Source organism: Scylla paramamosain, chromosome 10, assembly GCF_035594125.1.
Source record: "Scylla paramamosain isolate STU-SP2022 chromosome 10, ASM3559412v1, whole genome shotgun sequence".
Taxonomy (NCBI): Eukaryota; Metazoa; Arthropoda; class Malacostraca; order Decapoda; family Portunidae; genus Scylla; species Scylla paramamosain.
In genome coordinates this window covers 16537124-16553289 of record NC_087160.1, presented here as the reverse complement: position 1 = coordinate 16553289, position 16166 = coordinate 16537124, and the positions used below count along the sequence as shown (strand labels likewise).

General features: G+C 44.3%; 1 protein-coding gene across 1 annotated transcript; it reads right to left on the bottom strand.

Moving 5' to 3' along the window:
- Positions 1 to 8597: 8597 nt before the first annotated feature.
- On the bottom strand, positions 8598 to 10421 carry LOC135104527 (general transcription factor II-I repeat domain-containing protein 2A-like). The gene has a single exon (XM_064012100.1). It carries the CDS (start codon positions 10419 to 10421, stop codon positions 8598 to 8600), a length of 1824 nt encoding a protein of 607 aa, XP_063868170.1.
- Positions 10422 to 16166: the final 5745 nt, after the last annotated feature.

Genomic DNA, 16166 nt, shown 5'->3' with positions numbered 1-16166 from the left:
CAACTGTTGACTCTCCGGTGGTGAGAAAGTTTCACTACCTCTTAGGTAGACGGAAAACGGTCCTGTGTCACGTAGGCTTAAAGTAAATTGACTGTCCTTTGTCTACCCGGCCTTGATCGGTGAATGAAGCTCGGGTTTCACTCTACCTAAGTGAAATGAAAAACTTGTTAGTACCTAGCGAAAGCCTGCTGTCGTGGCGTCGAAGGTGCTCCCTTACGTCAAGAGACTTGTGGCCGTGATGGCGTCGCGCGGTCTTCTGCGCCGCACTTGTCATTTGGTAAAATCATCACGCCGTATCGTCCCGCACTCTACCTCCTCTCGTAAGACGTGATTCCCCTTCCGGTAGTGCCTCACGCCCTTGAAACGTGGGCAGTTTGTTGTTGTTGTTGTTGTTGTTGTCCCGCTCTGATCGCTCTCATAGCTGGTGTGGAACCGTCTCCTGCCGGGAGAGGAGGCGCGCCGCCCTTGTGCTGTGGTTATGTTAACAGGCAGTGGGTCCCGTTGCCTTCCCCTGCTCGTACGGCAAGCTTCCCCGCTGGCTGGGTTCTCACGCCTTTGAGGCACGGTCGGTGAGTAGTAGTAGTAGTAGTAGTAGTAGTAGTAGTAATACTGTTCCTACGTCCAGCTAGCTCTCATGGCACAAGAGCAAGCTTCTGCTGCCGGGAGAGCCACGCCGCCCTTGTGGTGTGGTTGGATTATCACGCCGTGTCGTCCCGCGCTCTACCTCCTCTAGTGAGACGTGATTCTCCTCTGACGTTGCCTCACGCCCTTGACACACAGACGGTTTCTTAACCCGCTCCGCTCTGCTCCCTCCCGTACCTGGAGTGGGAGCGTCTCCCGCCGGGAGAGGCGCGCCGCCCTTATGCTGTGGTCATGTTAACACGCCGTGGGGTCCCGTAGCCTTCCCCCGCTCGTACGGCAAGCTTCCCAGCTGGCTGGGTTCTCACGCCCTTGAGGCACGGTCGGTGAGTAGTAGTAGTACTGTTCCTACGTCCCGCTAGCTCTCATGGCACGAGAGCAAGCTTCTACTGCCGGGAGAGCCGCGCCGCCCTTGTGGTGTGGTTGGATTATCACACCGTGTCGTCCCGTGCTCTACCTCCTCTCGTGAGACGTGATTCTCCTCTGGCGTTGCCTCACACCCTTGACACGCAGTCGGTTTCTTGCCCCACTCCGCTCTGCTCGCTCCCGTACCTGAAGTGGAAGCGTCTCCTGCCGAGATAAGCGCGCCGCCCTTGTGCTATGGTTAACACGCCGTGGGATCCCGCGCTCTCCCTCCGCTCGCGCGTTAAGCTTCCCCGCCGGCTGGGTCCTCACCCCCTTGAGGTAGTAGTAAGGTCAGTGAGTACCGATTCTACGTCCCGCTCGAGTGCAAGGCTCTCCGGCCGGGAGAGCTGCACTGCCCTTCTGGTTTGATTAGATTATCACGCCGTGTCGTCCCGCGCTCTCCGCTCTTGAGACGTGATTCCCGTTCTGGCGGGGTCTCGCGCCCTTGACACGTGGTCGGTTTCTTGCCCCGCTCTGCTCTGCTCGCTCCCGTACCTGGCATGCGAGCGTCTCCCGCCGGGAGAGGCGCGTCGCCCTTGTGCTGTGGTCATGTTAACACGCCGTGGGATCCAGTAGCCTTCCCCCACTCGTACGGCAAGCTTCCCCGCTGGCTGGGTTCTCACGCCCTTGAGGCACGGTCGATGAGTAGTAGTAGTACTGTTCCTACGTCCCGCTAGCTCTCATGGCACGAGAGCAAGCTTCTGCTGCCGGGAGAGCCGCGCCGCCCTTGTGGTGTGGTTGGATTATCACGCCGTGTCGTCCGGCGCTCCACCTCCTCTCGTGAGACGTGATTCTTCTCTGGCGTTGCTTCACGCCCTTGAAACGCAGTCGGTTTCTTGCCTCGCTCCGCTCTGCTTGCTCCCGTACCTGGTGTGGAAGCGTCTCCTGCCGGAAGAAGCGCGCCGCCCTTGTGCTGTGGTTAACAGGTCGTGGGGTCCCGCGCTCTCCCTCCCCTCGCGCGTCAAGCTTCTTCGCCGGCCGGGTCCTCACCCCCTTGAGGTAGTAGTAAGGTCTGTGAGTACCGATTCTACGTCCCACTCGAGTGCAAGGCTCTCCGACGGGGAGGGCTCCACTGCCCTTTTTGGTGTGATTAGATTATCACGCCTTCATCCCGCGCTCTCCGCTCTTGAGACGTGATTCTCCTCTGGCGTTGCCTCACGCCCTTGACACGCAGTCGGTTTCTTGCCCCGCTCCGCTCTGCTCGCTCCCGTACCTGGAGTGGGAGCGTCTCCCGCCGGGGGAGGCGCGCCGCCCTTGTGCTGTGGTCATGTTAACACGCCGTGGGGTCCCGTAGCCTTCCCCCGCTCGTACGGCAAGCTTCCCCGCTGGCTGGGTTCTCACGCCCTTGAGGCACGGTCGGTGAGTAGTAGTAGTACTGTTCCTACGTCCCGCTAGCTCTCATGGCACGAGAGAAAGCTTCTAGTGCCGGGAGAGCCGCGCCGCCCTTGTGGTGTGGTTGGATTATCACGCCGTGTCGTCCCGTGCTCTACCTCCTCTCGTGAGACGTGATTCTCCTCTGGCGTTGCCTCACACCCTTGACACGCAGTCGGTTTCTTGCCCCGCTCCGCTCTGCTCGCTCCCGTACCTGGAGTGGGAGCGTCTCCCGTCAGGGGAGGCGCGCCGCCCTTGTGCTGTGGTCATGTTAACACGCCGTGGGGTCCCGTAGCCTTCCCCCGCTCGTACGGCAAGCTTCCCCGCTGGCTGGGTTCTCACGCCCTTGAGGCACGGTCGGTGAGTAGTAGTAGTACTGTTCCTACCTACGTCCCGCTAGCTCTCATGGCACGAGAGCAAGCTTCTACTGCCGGGAGAGCCGCGCCGCCCTTGTGGTGTGCTTGGATTATCACGCCGTGTCGTCCCGTGCTCTACCTCCTCTAGTGAGACGTGATTCTCCTCTGACGTTGCTCACGCCCTTGACACGCAGTCGGTTTCTTGCCCCGCTCCGCTCTGCTCCCTCCCGTACCTGGAGTGGGAGCGTCTCCCGCCGGGAGAGGCGCACCGCCCTTGTGCTGTGGTCATGTTAACACGCCGTGGGGTCCTGTAGCCTTCCCCCGCTCGTACGGCAAGCTTCCCCGCTGGCTGGGTTCTCACGCCCTTGAGGCACGGTCGGTGAGTAGTAGTAGTACTGTTCCTACCTACGTTCCGCTAGCTCTCATGGCACGAGAGCAAGCTTCTATTGCCGGGAGAGCTTCGCCGCCCTTGTGGTGTGGTTGGATTATCACGCCGTGTCGTCCCGTGCTCTACCTCCTCTCGTGAGACGTGATTCTCCTCTGGCGTTGCCTCACACCCTTGACACGCAGTTGGTTTCTTGCCCCACTCCGCTCTGCTCGCTCCCGTACCTGGTGTGTAAGCATCTCCTGCCGGGATAAGCGCGCCGCCCTTGAACTATGGTTAACACGCCGTGGGATCCCGCGCTCTCCCCCCGCTCGCGCGTCAAGCTTCCCCGCCGGCTGGGTCCTCACCCCCTTGAGGTAGTAGTAAGGTCGGTGAGTACCGATTCTACGTCCCGCTCGAGTGCAAGGCTCTCCGGCCGGGAGAGCTGCACTGCCCTTCTGGTTTGATTAGAATCATGTTAACACGCCGTGGGGTCCCGTAGCCTTCCCCCGCTCGTACGGCAAGCTTCCCCGCTGGCTGGGTTCTCACGCCCTTGAGGCACGGTCGGTGAGTAGTAGTAGTACTGTTCCTACCTACGTCCCGCTAGCTCTCATGGCACGAGAGCAAGCTTCTACTGCCGGGAGAGCCGCGCCGCCCTTGTGGTGTGCTTGGATTATCACGCCGTGTCGTCCCGTGCTCTACCTCCTCTCGTGAGACGTGATCCTCCTCTGGCGTTGCCTCACACCCTTGACATGCAGTCGGTTTCTTGCCCCCACTCCGCTCTGCTCGCTCCCGTGAGAGCCGCGCCGCCCTTGTGGTGTGGTTGGATTATCACGCCGTGTCGTCCGGCGCTCTACCTCCTCTCGTGAGACGTGATTCTCCTCTGGCGTTGCTTCACGCCCTTGAAACGCAGTCGGTTTCTTGCCTCGCTCCGCTCTGCTCGCTCCTGTACCTGGTGTGGGAAAGTCTCCTGCCGGGAGAAGCGCGCCGCCCTTGTGCTGTGGTTAACACGTCGTGGGGTCCCGTGCTCTTTCTCCGCTCGCGCGTCAAGCTTCCCCGCCGGCTGGGTCCTCACCCCCTTGAGGTAGTAGTAAGGTTGGTGAGTACCGATACTACGTCCCGCTCGAGTGCAAGGCTCTCCGGCCGGGAGAGCTGCACTGCCCTTTTGGTGTGATTAGATTATCACGCCGTGTCGTCCCGCGCTCTCCGCTCTTGAGACATGATTCCTGTTCTGGCGGGGTCTCACGCCCTTTACACGTGGTCGGTTTCTTGCCCCGCTCTGCTCTGCTCGCTCCCGTACCTGGTGTGGGAGCGTCTCCGGCCGGGAGAGGCGCGTCGCCCTTGTGCTGTGGTCATGTTAACACCCCGTGGAATCCCGTAGCCTTTCCCCACTCGTACGTCAAGCTTCCCCGCTGGCTGGGTTCTCACGCCCTTGAGGCACGGTCGGTGAGTAGTATTAGTACTGTTCCTACGTCCCGCTAGCTCTCATGGCACGAGAGCAAGCTTCTGCTTCCGGGAGAGCCGCGCCGCCCTTGTGGTGTGGTTGGATTATCACGCCGTGTCGTCCGGCGCTCTACCTCCTCTCGTGAGACGTGATTCTCCTCTGGCGTTGCTTCACGCCCTTGAAATGCAGTCGGTTTCTTGCCTCGCTCCGCTCTGCTTACTCCCGTACCTGGTGTGGAAGCGTCTCCTGCCGGGAGAAGCGCACCGCCGTTGTGCTGTGGTTAACAGGTCGTGGGGTCCCGCGCTCTCCCTCCCCTCGCGCGTCAAGCTTCCCCGCCGGCTGGGTCCTCACCCCCTTGAGGTAGTAGTAAGGTCGGTGAGTACCGATTCTACGTCCCACTCGAGTGCAAGGCTCTCCGCCCGGTAGGGCTCCACTGCCCTTTTTGGTGTGATTAGATTATCACGCCGTCATCCCGCGCTCTCCGCTCTTGAGACGTAGATCCGGTTCTGGCGGGGTCTCACGCCCTTGACACGTGGTCGGTTTCTTGCCCCGCTCCGCTCTGCTCGCTCCCGTACCTGGTGTGGGAGCGTCTCCCTCTGGGAGAGGCCCGCCGCCCTTGTGCTGTGGTCATGTTAACACGCCGTGGGGTCCCGTAGCCTTCCACCACTCGTACGGCAAGCTTCCCCGCTGGCTGGGTTCTCACGCCCTTGAGGCACGGTCGGTTAGTAGTAGTACTGTTCCTACGTACCGCTAGCTCTTATGGCACGAGAGCAAGCTTCTGCTGCCGGGAGAGCCGCGCCGCCATTGTGGTGTGCTTGGATTATCACAGCGTCTCGTCCCGCGCTCTACCTTCTCTCTTGAGACGTGATTCTCCTATGGCGTTGCCTCACGCCTTTGAAACGCAGTCGGTTTCTTGCCCCGCTCCGCTCTGCTCGCTTCCGTACCTCGAGTGGGAGGGCCGGAAGGGGAATCACGTCTCGCGAGCGGAGGGAGAGCGCGAGACCCCACGGCACGTTAACATAAACACGGCACAAGGGCGGCGCGCCTCTCCCGGTAGGAGACGCTTCCACTGAAGCGGGGGGAGCGGGGAGAGCGGAGCAACAAACCGACCATGTGTCAATTGCGTGAGGCCCCGCCGGAAGGGGAATCACGTCTCACGAACGGAGGGAGAGCTCGGGACCCCACGGCGCGTTAACATAACCACAACACAAGGGCGGCGCGCCTCTCCCGGCAGGAGACGCTTCCACTCCAGCTGGGGGAGGCGAGGGAGCGGAGCGGACCAACAAACTGATCACGTGTCAAGGGCGTGAGGCCCCGCCAGAAAGGGAATCACGTCTCGCGAGCGGAAGGAGAGCGCGGGACGCCACGGCACGTTAACACAACCACGGCACAAGGGAGGCGCGCCTCTCCCGGCAGGAGATGCTTCCACTCCAGCTGGGGGAGCCGGGGGAGCGGAGCGGAGCAACAAACCGACCACGTGTCAAGGGCGTGAGGTCCCGCCAGAAAGGGAATCACGTCTCGCGAGCGGAGGGAGAGGACGGGACCCCACGGCGCGTTCACACAACCACGGCACAAGGGCTGGGCGCCTCTCCCGGCAGGAGACGCTCCCACTCCAGCTGGGGAAGGCGTGGGGGCGAAGCGGACCAGCAAACTGACCACGTGTCAAGGGCGTGAGGCACCGCCAGAAAGGAAATCACGTCTCACGAGCGGAGGGAGAGCGCGGGACCCCACGGCGTGTTACCATAACCACGGCACAACGGCGGCGCGCTTCTCCCGGCAGGAGATGCTCCCACTCCAGCGGGGGGAGAGGGGGGAGCGGAGCAGACCAACAAACCGACCACGTGTCAATGGCGTGAGGCCCCACCAGAAGGGGAATCCCGTCTCACGAGCGAAGGGAGAGCGCGGGACCACACGGCGTGTTAACATAACCACGGCACAACGGCGGCGCGCCTCTCCCGGCAGGAGACGCATTTTAGCGTTTTGGTACCTAAGAGTGTGAAAACACACATAATAAACGTTTTATTGTAATGTTTTTTTTTTTTTTTTTTTTTTTTTTTCATAAAGAGCATTATTTACGCGTTTTTGCATTTTGATACATAAGAAGCTCAGAAACACTCATTATACACTTTTCTCATAAGGTCTTTTAGATTTCCCATGTTTGCATGCATTTTGGTGTTTTGATAACGAGTTCAAACACACAATACACGCTTTTGGGAACATTGTTCTGTTTCTTCAAATCACTTGCTTTGTATGCATTTTGGATTTTTGTTACCTAACAAGGTGAAAAACACTCCAAACACACGTTTTTCGTAATGTTTATCTGTTTCTCTTATAGAGAGCTTTTTAAAGCGTTTTAGGGTTTTTGGGACCGAAGAAGCTCAGAAGCACTCATTACAGTTTACACGTTTCTTGTAATATCGTTTCGTTTCCCGAAACAGGCTAATTTGCATGCATTTTGGCGTTTTTTCTATAAAAGAAATTCAAAAACACTGAAAATCCACGATTCTTATAATGTTTTTCTATTTATTCATAAAAAGTGTTTCGCATGCATTTGAGTGTGTTTGTCAGGAAGAAGCTTAAAAACACAAAGACACGTTTTTCTTAAAAAAAAAAATGATTTGTATTCCCTTATATATTGCTTTCCATGCTTATTAGAGTTTTGGTGCCTAACATGCTCAGAAACGCTCAAAAGATACGTTTCTGGTATTGACATTTCGTTTCCTCATATACAGTGCATTGTATGCGTTTTGTCATTTTGGTACCTAACAATGTACAAGACACCGAGAATACATGTTTTTTGTAATGTTGTTGTGTTTCTCCATAATGAATGCCTTTCATGTGTTTTATCAATTTAGTACCTAAGAATCTAAAAACACTCATAAAATACACTTTTCTAACAATATAATTTTGTTTAATCATATAAAGTACTTTGTAAAGTACATATAAAGTATTTTTACATTTTGTCTTAAGAAGGTAAAAAATTCTCAAAATACACATTTTTTGGTAATGTTATTCTGTTTCTCCATACGAAAGTTTTGCATGCCATTTTCGAATTTTAGGTACGTTAGAGGTTCCTAAATACTCCAAGGACACGTTTTTGGTAATGTTGTTTTTTTACTTTATTCACATATAGGGTGATTTCCATGCTTTTTAACATTTTGGTGCCTAACAAGGTGAAAAACAATGAAACGACACGTTATTATTTTTTTTTCACCATATAGAGTAATTTACACTCATTTTGGCGTTTTTACATGTCACTGAAAATAAAAGTTTTTATTAATATTGTTTTATTTCTATATTTAGAAAAAAAAAGGGTTTCCTAGGTACCAAAACCCTAAAAAGCATGAATAGCATTCTTCTATTTGTAGAAAAAGAACGTTACAAAAATGTGTATTTTAAGTATTTTCAGTGTTAGGTACCAAAACGCCAAAAAATCCCAAAAATATTAACAATACACGTTTCTCGTAATGTGCTTCCCTTTCCCATGAAGAGTGCTTTGCATGCACTTAGGCGTTTTTGGTAATTAATAATGTAAAAAGCACTCAAAGCAGACGTTTTTTTGGAATGTTGTTATTTTCTCTATATAAAATGCTATTCATGTACTAGTTTTTTTTTTTTTTTTTTAGGCCCCAAAACGTTAAAATACATAGAAAGCACCCTATATTGCAGGGGTGTCAAACTCATTTATCCCAAGGGGCCAGATTTCACCTTCACATTCAATGTGCCGGCCAGATAATCACGTATGACCATAATAATATTAATAATAATAATAATAATAATAATAATAATAATAATAATAACAATAATAATAATAATAATAATAATAATAATAATAATAGGTAATTATATAATAATAATAATAATAATAATAATAATAATAATAATAATAGGTAATATTATAATAATAATAATAATAATAATAATAATAATAATAATAATAATATATTCTACCTTCACTCGCGTTTGCACACACGTAACCAAAAGATAAACCAGTAAAGAAAAGGAAGCATCATTTACCTTAATTCCTGGTCGTGCTGCTCCCAGAAACTTGGCACCTCTTGGTCTGTACAAGTTCGTCTATGTTTGGCGCCAGAGACTGAGCAATGGCTACTTTCAGTGTTGAGTTGAGGTGTTCATTAGTGAGCCGAGACCTGAGTCCAGACTTGTTCAAGTTCATCAGTGAGAAGAGTTGCTCACAGACATAGGTACTGCCGAACATTGACATAATCTTTGATGCCAAACATTTGATTCGAGGATATCTTGGCCCAACATATTGATAGAATGTACCAATATCAACACTTGAGAACTTTTCCTTCAACGCAGAATCGCACTGAAGATCAATTAGTTCTAACTGAATATCCTCTGGTGTCTCATCAGGATTTGCAGCGAAAGGATTTTGAAAGATCGAGAAATCACTCTCAAGGTTCTTTAAGTCTGCAAATCTTTCTCCAAATTCGTTCAGTAACTTGGAAATCATGTTGCAGTACTTTTCTCTGCTGATAATTCCACGAAACTCAGGTGTGCTTTGCAATGATTTCAGTGTAGGAAAGTGTGCAGCATTATTCGCTGCTAGTTGACGTTCAAAAAGTTTGAGCTTCACCTCAAAAGCACGAATGGACTCATGCATGTCTGTCACCAATTTATTGCGACCTTGCAGTCTTGTATTGAGCAAATTCAAGTGTTCTGTCATATCTACCATGAAGGCTAAATCTTGAAGCCAATCATAGTCTTTCAGTTCCTGGACATTTCTTCCTTTGTTATGCATGAAACTTTGTATTTCACTTCTTAATTCATAAAAGCGCTTCAGCACAATTCCCCGGCTTAACCAACGAACATCAGTGTGATAAGGCAGACCGTGAGAGTGAGTGTCCTCCAATAGGCAGTTGAACTGTCTGTGGTTCAGACCTCGCGCTCGTATAAAGTTTACTGCCTTGACAACAACATCCATAACGTGATCCATCTTTAATATTTTACTGCAAAGCACTTCCCTGTGAATTATGCAATGAACACTGTGAATTTGATGGTCTGAATTCAGGGTGAGTAGTTTTTCCTTTAACTTTGCTGTCACGCCAGCCTTTCTACCAACCATTTGAGATGCTCCATCTGTTGTCAGACTCACAGTTTTCTTCCAGTCAACACCTATCCTATCAAGTGCACCAGTCAAACTCACAAATATATCATCCCCTGTTGTTGTTCCTTTCATTGGTACTAATTCCACAAATTCTTCAGTTACCTGCATATTTTCATCAACACCACGTATGAACACTGCTAGTTGAGCTATGTCAGTAATGTCTGTACTTTCATCGATTGCTACAGAAAATGCTACAAATTTAGCAACTTTTTCTTTGAGCTGACTATTAAGATTTTCTGACAGTTCATTTACTCTTTCTGCAACTGTATTTCTTGAAAGGCTTATGTTTGCAAATGATCTACGTTTTTCAGGGCAAATATCTTCTGCGGCCATCATCATGCATTTCTTTATAAAGTCCCCTTCTGAAAATGGTTTCGATGACACAGCTATTTCCCGTGCAATCCTATAACTTGCCCGTACTGCAGTGTCACTGGCTTCATGAACACGCTGATACACTGACTGCTGCCTTTTGAGAGACTGTTCTAGCGTCTTTACTTTTTCTTCACGAAGTTTTCCACTATACACATCATACTTTGAAGCATGAGTGCTTGTGTAATGTCGCCGAATGTTATAGTCTTTTGACACCGCTATAATTTGGTTGCAAATCAAACAAGTTTGTTTTCCATTCACTTCAGCAAAAAAGTAAGATATTTTCCACTTTTCCTGCATCACACGATGTTCTTCAGTAACTGTTCGCTTCTTGGAAATCATGATGAGATGATATGCAGTAAGAGTCACACCAAAATCTGACGCTGTGACGCTCTCGAAGGACAAAGCAGGACTGAAGTCAAAGGCCGATTCTCGGTGAGACGGAGGAATGACGAGTTATGGTCACGTCTAATACATGTATATTACGGAGCAGGGCCCGTACGACTACGTGTATTCTCGTCACCTATAGTCACTGGCTTTGGAACGCAGTCGACGAGACGAAATGGTCACATGATTTACGTAAAAATATATGAGAATAATTCATTCACTACAAAACACGATAGAAAACTTGAAGCAGATGGTAAAGTTCCTGCTGGTGACATTGTGTTTGCAATCACTTACTTTAATTAAGAAAAATACTTTTAACAATAACACACACACACACACACACACACAGAGAGAGAGAGAGAGAGAGAGAGAGAGAGAGAGAGAGAGAGAGAGAGAGAGAGAGAGAGAATGTTGGCGGGTGGCGGCGAGCCGGACACACACACACACACACACACACACACACACACTTGACGAGGTTGGGAGTTACTATACCACAGAGGAACATCACCGCCCAAAAAATATAATAGTATCTTTATATCTTTATACAATGACTTTAAAATGCAAAGGGCTGGCTGGCTTAATCATTCCTGTAAAAAGACCAACTGTAAGACTGAAATATGAGACGTGCCGCGGGCCTTTTGAGTGTTTAGTGTTTTTCGGCTTCTTACGTATTAAAATGCTAAAAGACCTGGAAAACACCGTTGATAGAGAAAGAAAATAATTTACCGAAAAAGCATAATTTTTTTTTTGTAATTAGCAATGTGAAAAACACTATATACACAATTTTGGTAAGTTGTTCTCTTTCTCCATATAGAGTTGTATTCATGCGACAGAAAAAAAAAAACACTGAAAATACTCTTTTTTGGTAATGTTACTGTCTCCATAAAAGGTATTTTGCGTGCGTTTTAGCATTTTGTAAGTAGCACAAAAAAAAAAAAAAATCCAAAAGACTCGTTTTGTTTTCCCGTATAGTGTGCTTTCCTACTTTTTTTTCCTTTAGCATTTTGTTGTCTAACATGCACAAAAATACTCAAAAGATACGTTTCTTTTAATATCGTTTCTTTTTCCCATATAGGAAACATTGCTTTTTGGTACTTAACAGTGTAAAAAAAACATTCAAAATATACGTTTATTGTAATATTGAGTGTTTCTCCGCACTTTTTTACTTTTGGGTACCTAAGAAGATCAAAAACACTACTAAAACACGTTTTTCGTATTTTCCTTTCGTTTTTTTATATAGGGTACTTTGCATTTATTTTGGCGTTTATATATGTAACAAGCTGAAAAAAAAAAAAAAACATGATTTTTAGCGTTTTGTTTTCTAACATGCACTAAATCTCGCAAAAGATACGTTTCTTGAAATGTAGTTTCGTTTTTCCGTATTAAGTGTTTTTTTTTTTCGTTTTGGTATCTAATAATATGAAAAACACTCAATTTACATGTTTTTGGCAATGTTCCTCTGTTTCTAAATATAGAGCAGTATCAACGCAATTTTGCGTTTTGGTACAAAGATACTGAAAAACACTCATAATACCCCTTAATCGTAGTCGCTATTTTTCTTTCATATAGAGTATATTTTGTATTAATGTCAATTTTGTATGTAAGAAGCTGAAAAACACTCTAAATACTTCTTTTTTGGTAATATTATATTTCTTTATAAAGTTTGTTTTGCATGCGTTTTGTCGTTTTGGTACGTAAGAAGTTCGAAAACTATCAAAAGATACGTTTTTTTTTTTATTGTAATGTTTTGTCTTCGCATACAGAGTGACTTCCATGCTTTTTTATCATTTTGGTGCCTAACACGCTCAAAAACACTCGAAGGGCACGTTTCTTATAATATCGTTTCGTTTCGCAATATTGGAGGCTTTGAATGGATTTTGGCGTTTTGGTACCTAATAATGTGTAAACACTCAAAATACACGTTTTTGTTTACTTTATTCTGTTTTTCCGTATACAACGATATTTATGCGTTTAACTTTTTAATACTTAAGAAGCTCAAAAACTCTCACAATAAATGTTTTTCGTAATGGCTTTTCGTTTCCCTATAAAGAGTATTATGCAATGCATTTTAGGATTTTTCTACGCAATTCTCTCAAAAATAATGAAAATACTCGTTTTTGGTAAAGGTATACTGTTTCTCCATAAAGTTTTTCTTTACATGCTTTTCAGAGTTTTGGTACATAAATACCTGGAAAAAAAAAAAAAAACATTGAAAAGTGACGTTTTTTGTAACATTATTTTCTTTTCCCATATACAGTGCTTTCCGTGTTTTTTCATTGTTTTGTGCCTAGAACGCACATAAGCATTATAAAAATACGTTTCTGGAAATCTCGTTTCCTTTCCCCATATAGAGTGCTTTGCATGTATTTTCGCATTTTGATACCAAACTATGAAATACACGTTTTTCGTCATGATAATATGTTTCTCCATATAGAGTTGTATTGTTACTTTTTATCGATCTCGTACCTAAGAAAGTTAAAAACACCCATAATAAACATTTCTCATAATGACTTTTTTCTTCATATAAGGTATTTATTTATTTATTTATTTATTTGTACGTAACAAGCATAAAATTAGTCAAAATAGTTGTTTTAGGTATTCTTATTCTGTTAATCATATTCTCCATAAAAGTTTTTTTTTTTTTTTTTATGTATCAGCGTTTTAGTACGTAAGTACTGTATTGTACATTTTGTTTTCCATATGTTGGGTTTTTTCATGTATTTTGGCGCTTTGGTACCTAACTATTAGAAAAAAAAAAAAACACTCAAAATACATGTTTTTGGTAATGCTGTTCTGTTCCTCTATGTAATGTGCTATTAATACGTTTTAGAGTTTTGGTATATAAGGGGCTCAAAAAAATCATTATACACATCTCTCGTAATGTTCTTTCGTTACATCATATATGGTCTTTTCATCCATTTTAGCGTTTTTGTACGTAAAAAGATCAACAACAATCAAAATAACTTTTTTTTTTATAGTTATTATGTTTTATCATAAAAGGTCTTTTAAATACGATTTAGCGTTTTAGTAGGTAATAAACAGAAAAACAATCAAAAGACGTTTTTGGTAATGTTTTCTTTTATCATATAGGATGATATCCATGCTTTTTAGCGTTTTCGTGCTTAACATGTATAAAAACACGCAAAAGACGTTTTCTGGAAGGTTTCGTTTCCCCGTATATGTAGCTTTCCAAGCATTTTTTATGCTTGTTTATGATGTTTCTAAATGAAATTTTTTTTACATGGTTTTCAGTGTTTTGGTATATATCTAGCGCAAAAACACTAAAAAGAGTAGTTTTTAGTAATATATTTTTTCTTTAGCATAAAAGGTGCTTTCCAGGCTTTTTATCGTTTCGGTGCCTAGAACGTTCATAAACACTCTAAAGACACGTTTCTGAAAATCTCGTTTCCTTTCCCCCTATAGGGTCCTTTGCATGTATTTTAGGGTTTTGATACTTAACTGTGAAATATACTCAAAATACACGTTTTTGGTCATGATGTGTTTCTCCATATTGGCTATTGATGTGTTTCTTTGTTTAGGTACCTAAGTAGCTCAAAAACACCCTTAATACACGTTTCTCGTATTGTCTTTTTGTTTCCCCTTATACTTTGGATGCATTTTGGCGTTGTTGCACGTAACAAACAGAAAAACACTCAATATTAATTGTTACTCCGTTTCTCCATAAATTATTATTTGTATGTTTTTTTTGCGTTTTGCTAAGTAGATCAAAACACTCAAAAGACAGGATTTTTTTTTTAAAGTTGTTTGTTTGTTTTTTTCTCATATGGTCGGCTTTGCAAGCATTTTGGTGTTTTGGTACCTGATAACGGGAAAATACTCAAAATACGCGTTTTTTTTTTTTGTAATTCTGTTTCTCGATATTAATTGCTATTCATGCGTTTTACCATTTTGGTAACTAAAAGGCTCAAAAGTTCTCAAAATACACGTTTCTTATTTTCGTTTTCCCATATAGAGTGCTTTGCATGCATTTTGTAATTTTTCTACGTAACATTCAAAATATACGTTTTAGGAAAAGTTATGATGCTTCTCGATAATTTTTTTTTTTTTTGCATGCTTTTTAGTGTTTTGGCACATAGGTAGGTTAGAATATTGTTTTGTTAAAATATTGTTTTGTTTTCGCATATAGGGTTTTTTTCCTTTTTTTTCTTTTTTTTTAATCGTTTAGATTCTTAGCACGCTTGTAATAACTCAAAATAACACGTTTCTGGAAATTTTTTTTTTCCTCATAATATACATGCATGTTTTGCATGCAGTTTAGCGTTTTTGTACTTATCAATGTGAAATACCCACAAAATACACATTTTTGGTATTGTTATTCTTTTTCTCTCTATAGAGAGCTATTCATACATTATAGTGTTTTGGTACCTAAGATCAAAAACGTGTTTGGTAATGTTATTCTCTTTCTCCATATAGAGTGCAATTCATGCGTTTTATCGTGTTGGTACCTAAGAAGCTCAAAAAGACTTATAATACATGGTTCAACTAATGTCTTTTCGTTTTCCTATAGTTGGTCATTTCCATGAATTTTGTCTTATTTTTTTTTTTTTCTACGTAACAAACTCAAAGGATCTCTAAACTTTTTTTTTTATTCTGTTTTTTTTTTTCTATTAAAAGTTTTGCACGCGTTTTTGTTTTTTCTGTTTTTGTACGTAAGTAACTCAAAAGCACTGAAAAGAAACAATTTTGAAAAAAGGTTTTGTTTTCTCATGCGGGATGCTTTCCAAGCTTTTTATCGTTTTGGTCCTTACCATGCTTATAAACACTCAAAAGAGAAGTTTTTTTTTTTTTAAATCTCATTTTCTTACCCCATATAAGCCATTTTCTTACCTAACAATGTAAAATACACTCAAAATACACGTTTTTGTAAATGTTGTTCTCATTCTTCATATAAAGTTTTAGTACCTAACAAGATTAAAAACTCTCAAAAATGTTTTTTTTTTTTTTTTAATGTTATTGTGTTTCTTCTTAAATGATGATTTGCATGCGTTTTAGCGTTTTGATACGTAAGTAGCTGAAAAACAATCAAAAGACACGTTTCTAGTAATATTGATTTTTTTTTTTTTTCCAGAAAGGGTGCTTTTGATGCTTTTTAGCGTTTTGGTGCCTAACATACTCGTAGGCATTCAAAAGAAACGGTTCTGCATTTTTTTTTTTTCATATAGGTTGCTTTTTGCGTTTGCATTATATCACCTAACAATATGAAACAATCTCAAAGTACATGTTTTTGGTAATGTTTCTTTTCTCCATATAGAGTGCTATTTATACGTTTTAGCGTTTCGGTTCCTATGAAGCTCAAAAATACTCATAATACATGTTTCTTATAATGTTCGCTCGTTCTCCTATTCAGGGTACTTTGCATGCATTTTGGCGGTTTTCTTTTTTTTTTTTTTTGTACGTACAAAGCTCAAAACACTAAATAGCTGAAAAACACTTAATAGACATGTTTTTTTTTTTTAATATTGTTTTCTTTATCCATATATGGTGCTCTTTATGCTTCTATAGTGTTTTGGTGTCTAACACGTTTTTGGTACACTAATAATACGTTTGTTTGTATTTGGTAGTGTTACTGTATTTTCTCCATAAAGAATGTTTTATATCAGCTTTAGCGTTGTGGTAGGTAATAAATTCAAAAATACTGAAAAGACTTTTTTCGTAATGATTTCTATTCCCGTATGCTGC

Coding starts and splice junctions, on each gene's coding strand:
- LOC135104527 (XM_064012100.1), bottom strand. CDS start 10,421: ATGATTTCCAAGAAGCGAACAGTTACTGAAGAACATCGTGTGATGCAG.